The 8,244-nt window shown below is 48.5% G+C and overlaps 1 protein-coding gene across 1 annotated transcript; it reads right to left on the bottom strand.

Annotated features, from left to right (window-relative positions):
* Positions 1-2,740: 2,740 nt before the first annotated feature.
* On the bottom strand, positions 2,741-8,244 carry VSIG4 (V-set and immunoglobulin domain containing 4; the record flags this gene model as incomplete). The annotated part of the gene is made up of 7 exons (XM_079541862.1): positions 2,741-2,763; positions 3,163-3,270; positions 3,947-4,015; positions 4,657-4,722; positions 5,058-5,339; positions 5,881-6,237; positions 8,190-8,244. The coding sequence occupies 7 exons, from the start codon at positions 8,242-8,244 to the stop codon at positions 2,741-2,743; spliced, it is 960 nt and encodes a 319-aa protein (XP_079397988.1).

Below are 8,244 nucleotides of genomic sequence, written 5' to 3'. Positions count from 1 at the left end.
GCGAGGCATACTGTTGGTTCCTGGCCAGCCTTCCACCCACCAGTACCCCCAGGGCTTTTTCATCCAGGATCTCCCTTACTCAGTCACTATTCCAAATGCCTCAGATTTCTCTCTGCAATGCTTTTTTATCATTCCTTTCATCCCCCAGTTTGTATTGGTAGTGAGGGTTGCCTCAACCCAAGTGCAAGACCCCACATTTGGATCTGCTGAACTTCATGAGGTTCACCTGGGCCCACTGCTTGAGCCTGTCTCAGTCCCTCTGGATGGCATCACATCCCTCTGGTGTGTCCGCCACACCTCACAGCTTGGGGTATCAGCAAACTGCTGAGGGTGCACTCGATCCCACTGTTGCTGTCACTGATGAAGATATTAAAGAGTATCAGTCCCAGTTCTGACCCCCGGGGGACACCACACATCACTGAACTCCATCCAGACATGGAGCCATTGACAAACACTCTCTGGCCTCGATTCTGCATCCAGTTCTTTGGCTGTTGACCAGTCCACCCATCAAATCCATCTTTCCAATTTGGAGAAAAGGATGTTGCTACTGTGCCAAAGGCCAAAAGTCAAATGCTGGCCATGTCTGGTCTGTACCCCTATCCGTTCTACATAATCGAACCAGAAGACAGAGAAAGAGCACAAATTTGCAAACAACAGACATGAAGGCACTGTGTGGTAAAACACCAAGAAAGCCAGAAAGCATCTACTACAGATGCTTTTGAAGTACTTTATATTTGCCATGGGAAACAAATGGCAGTGCACTAATCAAGGCATTTTACAAATGAAAGCTCACGGCACCCTCATTAGATAGACAAGCATGAACATCACAAGTGTAACCAGATTTAGTCATGTCCCATACAGTGAGTTGGTGTCAGTCTGTTGGATCCAGGATCTCCCTTACTCAGTCACTGTTCCAAATGCCTCAGATTTCTCTCTGCAACGCTTTTTTATCATGCTTCTGGCTTCCACACTGCAAAATGAAGTGCTAGTAATCCCTTCAAAACCAGCTCTGCTTTGCCAGAAGAAAAACAGAGGGTGCTAGTTAAAAGAGGCTCATCACCTACAGGGTTATTCCCACTTGTGAGGAGCTCCAGTTTGATTGCTAAATGATATTCCTGGGATATCAACCCCTTCTGTAGTCTTTTTAGTATCCTCTAACAACAAGACAACTCCAGAACAAACAAGCAGTACAACCAGTATCTGCTGGACTGTAAAAGCCAGAAGCCATCCATTTCCAGTACAGTTCTTGGCTCCTCACAGTCTGGCATGCCCAAACAGGGGAACATGCACTTGAGAGTGCGCCTTGCTGGTGTTATTGGCTAGCAGTGTTGCACCCAGCTGCACTTTGACCTGGAGGCAAAGGAAGTTTCTGTTTCCACCCCTTCAGACCCTTTCTTGCTCACTTTGCTCCTTCAGGCTGCTCAGTAATTATTTGCTATTTAAAAATGTGTGGACAGACAGCCGCTTGGCTGAAGGTTTCTGCACCACTGGGCAGGGATTCATTTGCCAAATCCTAAGAAGTTCCCCTGAGTTAAAGAAAGCAGTAAAACTGGTATATTTATCAGAGGAGAAGGCAGACAGGAAGAATAGTTTCCCTTGGTAAAGTTTACCGCTCAATATCTGTAGCCTCATCTTCTGCACAGCTGCTCACATGGGAAATGCTGGTACTCTACTGAAAGTTCTGTACTTCGTATTCTGATTCCATTGCATTCACAAGGGTCTCACTCTCAGCATCTTTACTCAGGCATGTGCTCTCATAGCTGTTGCCTGTTATGCTCTCATAGTTGTTGCATGTCACGGTAATATTTTCATAGGATTCTTCAGTCTCAGAATTTATCTTCTCTTCTCTGCACTTAACAGGGACTTCCACATCAGTGTCCAATCTAATCACATCTGCAGTGCTGTGGCTGAAACAAGGAGACATTCTTAAGAATGAGGACTAAATCCCCCTTAACAGCTGCTATCTCACTCCACCTCCTCTGCATAATGGAGAGAATGTAAGATGGACAAGTTCTCGAATTAAGTTAGAGGCACTTTAATGACAAAAGCAAAGGCCACGTGTGGAAGCGATCAGAAAGAAGCAGGGTGATCTATTCTTTGCTTTCCTTCTGCCGGCAATATCCAGCCACTGCCTGGGAAATCTGAGCGTCAGTACACGTGATGGTTGCTTCCAAAGGCAATTGATGTAACCAGAAACGCCTCCCCCAGCTCCTCCCACATCCCTCAGCATTATTGTTGAGCTGGGTGTTATACGATGTGGAAAATCTTTGTGGTCAGGATAGGTCAGCTGTCCTGGCTGCGTCCTACCCAAGCTGTTGCCAACCCCGACCTGCTGGCCCTTGGAAAGAGAGCCTTGGTGCTGCACAAGTGCTCAGCAATAGCCAAATCCCTGTGGGGTTACTGACACTGTTTTAGGCACAAATGTAAAGCAGTGTTAGGGGTGTTATGAGGAATATTAACTCTGTCCCAGACAGATAAAAGAAATCTCTGGCTTTTTGCTGAGTAAAAAGGCTTTTCTGAAGCAAATAACAGTATGATGCCCTCAAAAGTCTTCTCAACATAATAGGTGAAAAATTGTACTTACAAAGCAACTTCATAGATGGATTCTGAAAAAAAGGAAGAATTGAAGATATGCATCAGTACATTTTATGACTAATGTACCCCAGAAATAAAAATAAAAAGGGAAGAAAGCAAGCAAAACCAACAAAGAAACCACAGATGCTTCCAGGTATTTGCACCTTCAGGAATCCACATTGTTGCTCCCTGGGGGGACAGTGGGGCAAGGAGGGGGCCAAGGCAGAGTGATGGGACTGTGGGGATAGGAATGGGGCTGGAGGGAGCACAGTGCCCTGCCCTACCTGCCCACCCCTGTTAAAAAGATGCTGTTCTGAATGCCTTTAACAAAAATAATTTTTAGAAAGTGCATGCTCTTGTGTGTTCAAGCATTCAATAAATATATTCTGTGTTTGTTAATAAAAAGGAAATGCCTTTTTCAGTCTTTCACCACCTATTTTAATTTGTGTCTGCTTTGGTCAAGTGTCTTCACAATTCAGCTACCAGAGCTGACACACACAGCTGTGAGGACAGTACCAACCCCAGCCCACAAAGCCCTCAAAGCCAAACCACGGCAGGCATTCAAGCTCCCCACAACAATCTACTCACCATTTTTGGGCTTTCTAGCACAAGCAATAGCAAAAATGACAAGGAAAACCACAGCACCACCCAACACAGCAATCGGGATGACCAGGTACAGGTGAGTCCTCCAGGAACCTGTAGCAATATGGCACAAGACTTTCAAACAGAGAAGCCCTCCCAGGCTGCAACAGCACTTACATGGTGCCGACCACACCCTGGAGGCCCAGACAGCCCCTGAGCTCTGCGTGCAGTTGTGCACTACTTGACTATGTCCCTGCTACTCCCCATGTAGCAGCATCTTGCCCATTTGGCCCCACATGGGTATTTTTATGTGAGCCAGAGCCTCCTGCTGAGTGCTGGGGCTGTAGCTGTGAGCGGGGCGGAATTGTGCAGTGCATGCCATTGAAGAAAGACTTTCAGATGGTGCCCTTAACACTTTTCATTCAAGGATGCTGTCCAATTGTATTTGGAGCATGTTCAAACCTACCATGGCACTGCAAACTTAGCTGAGGTACAGAGAGTCAGTTTGCACACAGTCCTTTTTGTTGCTCCAGCCTTGAGAGCAGAATGAACTACTGGTCAGGAATGCTGCAAGAAGTCTGGATGTTCTGGTTATGGAACGTATTTCTTTTTTCCCTAGAAGTATCTGGTTTATTTTAAGAGTCCCTAAAAAACATCTAGGTCCCTTGAGAACAGCTAGCAATGCCATTCGTAGCCAAAATACAGAACACGAACTTTGGAATGGAAGATACTGAGCAGTCAGTTCGGGTCCCTCAATCTTGTTCAGAGTTACACCAATGTCTCAACTTACTCTGAGTTGTTTCATCTGTTTCTGGGTATCCCACAACATTCTCAGAAGTCACTGCAGCTTCAGGCAGATCTGCAAAACCAACAAGAATGAGAAGTGTGCAGTGCAATTCCAATCTGCCGTGGAAATAGATAAGCTCTGGAAATAAGCAGCCCCTTCCCTTAACTTCTAGCTGCTGAAGCTGATTTACACGACCTGCTATGGTGGCACACAATCGGTTCAGATGAAATGACCTCAATGTTAAAGTTTCTACAGGAGGTTCTACCGTAGCCCAGGTCTGAGTTCCCACAACCCACAGGGATGAACTGGCAACTTTGCATCCTTCCTCAGAGGAGATATCCTTGGCAAGGAAAGCAGCTGCTTTACAGAGGCTTTTGTCTCATTTGTATCTGTTGTTTCTGTTCGGTCCTTTCTAAGGTCTAAGGAGAGTCTGAGGTGGCATGCCTAATTGTAGATATCAATATAAGCTTCCCCCCTCCTCTGGGCCAGTTTTATGTGGGCATCATTGAGTTTGTGTTCCCATGGATGGTTGCCAAGAGACTGCGGTAGGGAACCGAAGTGGCAGTACATGGTCTGCATGTGCTCTTGGGAAGGATTTCAGGCATTGCATCAGCTTGTCGTCTTGGTGACTTTTGGACTGACTTAAGCATCATCCCAAGATTGCTGTTATTACTGCTAAGCACTGGGTCAGCTCCCAGCCCCCAGCCCCTCACCCTGGTCACACATTGCTCCCTGCTGACCTGTGGCTGGGCGGTGTGCTTCCGTCGTGACAGACAGATCTGCAAATGAAAAGGGCAGGGAGGCTCAGTGTGTGCCCGCAGGATGCAGCACTCCCCCAGCCACTCCTGGATGCCTGGAGTCCTTCTCCATAGGCACTATAGCATCGGCCTCACTCTGCCAGCATGGCTTGCCAGGCACCATGAGGTGCGCTGAGGGCTGAGCCAGGCTCCCTCCTGCGCAGCCATGCTGACAGGGGCTGGGTGCCATCTCCTGGGCTTTGCCTGACCTGCTACGCTCTGAAGCAGGCAGGACACGATCCACATTTGGCATTATGCACCCAAACCCTGCACCCCTATGTGTCTGCCTCAATGAGGAGTTGAGGGCTGGGACTCACCTCTCACTGTCAGCTCAACAGCATCACTGCGCTGCACCATCTGGGTATTGACCCTGTTCTTCACCTCACAGTAGTACACCCCTGCATCAGAGGGCTGCAGGCTGCTCCACACCAGCTCAGCTTCATTGCCCAGGAGCTGCCCACTCCTGCCTGGTGCCATCCGGAACCAGTGGTAGCTGATGGGGGGGGACCCTTGTGCCACACAGGTCAGGCTAGCCTTGGCTCCCACCGGCACAGCCAGCCCCAGCTCTCCAGCCACAATGGTGGGCTTGGTCACAGCCACTACAAGACAAAGCAGATGGGTCATGGTGGCTGTGGTGGGGGAAGGTTTCCCTCACACTAAAGCAACTCCCATCCTCACGGTCCTTTCCCAGGACATCACCACTGGGTTGTGCTCTGTGCAGCTGTGCCTATGGATATAGATGTGCACCAGCTGTGTCACCTATTGCCACTGCTGCACTACATCAGCCTGCTCTGCTGATGCTCTGCCAAGCACTGAGAGTGCTTGGAAAGGGGGGAAGGCACGTCCGGCCAGCATGATTCCCATGTGCTACAAGAGCCAGGGACATTGGGTATCTGCACAGAACCAGATCCAGTCCTGGGTGCACCTGGATCTGTGTCCCACTGGCAGATCCACACCACAGTGAGTGCAGACTCACTGCTATCCCTTCCTGAACGCACAGAACTGAGCAGAAGGCTCTTCCCATCCAGGTACCTCAACATCCAACTCGATATGGATATGGGTAGGTAGAATGGAGTGAACTGCCTCTTCTCCGAATTGTTCTGCAGATTATACAACAGCAAAGCTTTATTGCTACATTACCTTTGGTGACTTTAACCGTAGTGGTCACCTCCTTCGTTATCAGGCTGTAGTTTTCAGACCTCCAGCTGACTTGACAGGTATAGTGTCCGCTGTCAGGAATTTCGAGGTCTGTGATGTGGAGTGAGGCATCCCCTGGGCTGCTCTTTGGGACACTGACTCGGTTTCGGAACCGAGATAACAGGATGTGATCACCAGAAGCATCCCTCCGAAAGATGGTGGAGGTGCTGAGGTCTCTCTCCACGCGCCAGGTGAGCACCTGCTGTTTGAAACCTCGTGAAGGCGTGTAGGTACATGGTATAGTGGTGGATCCCATCCATACCCCTTTGACCTGAGCTGCACCAGACAGATCCAGGAGGGCTGCAAAGAAACAACAATTGAAGGGAAGAAACAAAAATGCAGCAGAAGAGGGGAACATCCCTTAGGACCAACAGAAGCCACGAGGCAGTGGAAGCCAGCATGTGGTAGCGTCTTAGTTATGCACTAGACCACAGGCAGCTAAATCTGGGCCTGCCCCCATCTCACTGAGCATGGGGAAGTGAACAGCTACATCAAACTCATGGCTATTCTTATTGCTTCTCTCTGGACACTGGCCAGTTCTCAATTCCTTCTCAGTACTGAGAGGCACAAATCCCACCTCCAGTAGCGGCATCACAGCTGCAGCCTTCACAAGAACTTCAGGAGCATCTCTTATTCCTGCTCCCTAGCCGCAGCCTTCACACACTACTTCTGCTGCTTGGCTTTCTGCTTATACTTGAAGGATGATGCAAAGAGCAGTGGCCTCTCCCTCTACTGCTGACACTGCTTGTTCTGACAGCACCACTTGCTGCATTGTCCTGTACCCCCTGTACAGGAAGAATGGTGAACAAATCACATTTACTGTGTCACTGCAATAAGCGTGCATGTAAGACTCAGTGTTTGCACTCCTTAGCATCGTTAGCTTCTTACAAAACTACCCTGTTGCTCATGGAGGCAGCAGTGCAGCCGTGCAGGGAGAAGCCCTTCTCTGTGCAGCAGTGCTGTCTCTGAGCCGCAGGAGGGACCCTTTGGGTGCAGAGCGGGTCTGTGGATCTCTGTCCACACGGGCACCTGAGGGAGCTGCTGGGGCTGAGCTCTGTGGAAGCTTATTTCTGACAGCACCAACAAAATACTCATCCCCAAGATGGTATTTTTAAAAGAAACGTTTCCTCCCTGTGATGCTTATTAAACTGAGATGCTTCCTGAGACTTCCAGAAAAAGGGTGTCAGTTCTCACACTGGGGGAGGTAGAGCTGAATAGACAGAAACCCGCAGAGCAGGTTTGGAAGAAGCAAAGTAGTGAGAGAGATTTATATCATCAGCAGTGCATGAAAAAGAGAAGAAAAGAGTTCTTACACATTTGTAAAAAAGCTGAGCACCTCCTTCCTAGCCTGATAGCACCAGCATTCATGGTGGCATGGAAGCACTATGTAGGCAGGTATCTGCCTTTACTGGTCTGGACTACCAGATTTGGAACACTAGATCAAGCCCAATCTTTTTGCATTAGCCTTGGAGAACTTCAGCTCTGACCTGGATTCCTTGGTTGGTATCTGTCTCAGCCAGATAAACACTGCCAGGACTCAAATGGGCACAGGAGGAGGGGGTGTGGACTTTGTGATATTTCATTTATTCTCCCACTCTTTCCAACTCTCTGTCCAGTGAGGCTGTCCCAGGAGCAGCACATATGTTTCATGGGCATATGAATTGAAGCCAAGGTTCCACTGTCACCTCTCCTAATGCACTGGAGAGCCAGGACATCAGGAGTAATCAAGAGGAATTATGTGCCTTCATAAACCGTCACAGTTACAGCCATCTCTCTTCTTCTTCCCAGGACCACGCTAGCAGAGCAACGGAGATGCATTATTAAATTGGAATCATAGAATTGCTCAGGTTGGAAAAGACCTCCAAGATCATGCAATCCAACCATCCACCTACCAAATTCTAGAAGAACATGCACATTCCAGCTTCACAAGGACAGTTTTGGAAGGTAAAAGCACATCAGAGCATGTCCTCTGCAAGGATCCTGAAAGGTCCTGTTTTGATCCTGCTGTGGCACGTGGAGCCAACCTGCCTCACTCTGCCCTGTCTGCTGCACTCTCGAAGCAGCTGGGTGTCCCTGATAGGAGTCTTCCCAAAGGAGACTTGTGAACTCTCAGGCTCTATTTTTCAAGAAGAAACTAATGGCTTTCCACACTTCACAACTTTTTAAAAAAGCAGGACATCATAATTGAAAAGAATTCTCCTACCCTCTTAGTTCTTTAATTTTTCTTCTCGTACAAGGAAGCAGTTACTCACCCCTGCAGCCAACAAAAGCCTTCACCACCACCAGCACCAGCACCACTGCTCCCAT

The sequence above is a fragment of the Tetrao urogallus genome (genome assembly GCF_951394365.1).
Source record: "Tetrao urogallus genome assembly, chromosome: 13".
Lineage (NCBI taxonomy): Eukaryota > Metazoa > Chordata > Aves > Galliformes > Phasianidae > Tetrao > Tetrao urogallus.
The sequence above is the reverse complement of the archived record's forward strand: the minus strand, read 5'-3'. Positions and strand labels throughout refer to the sequence as shown.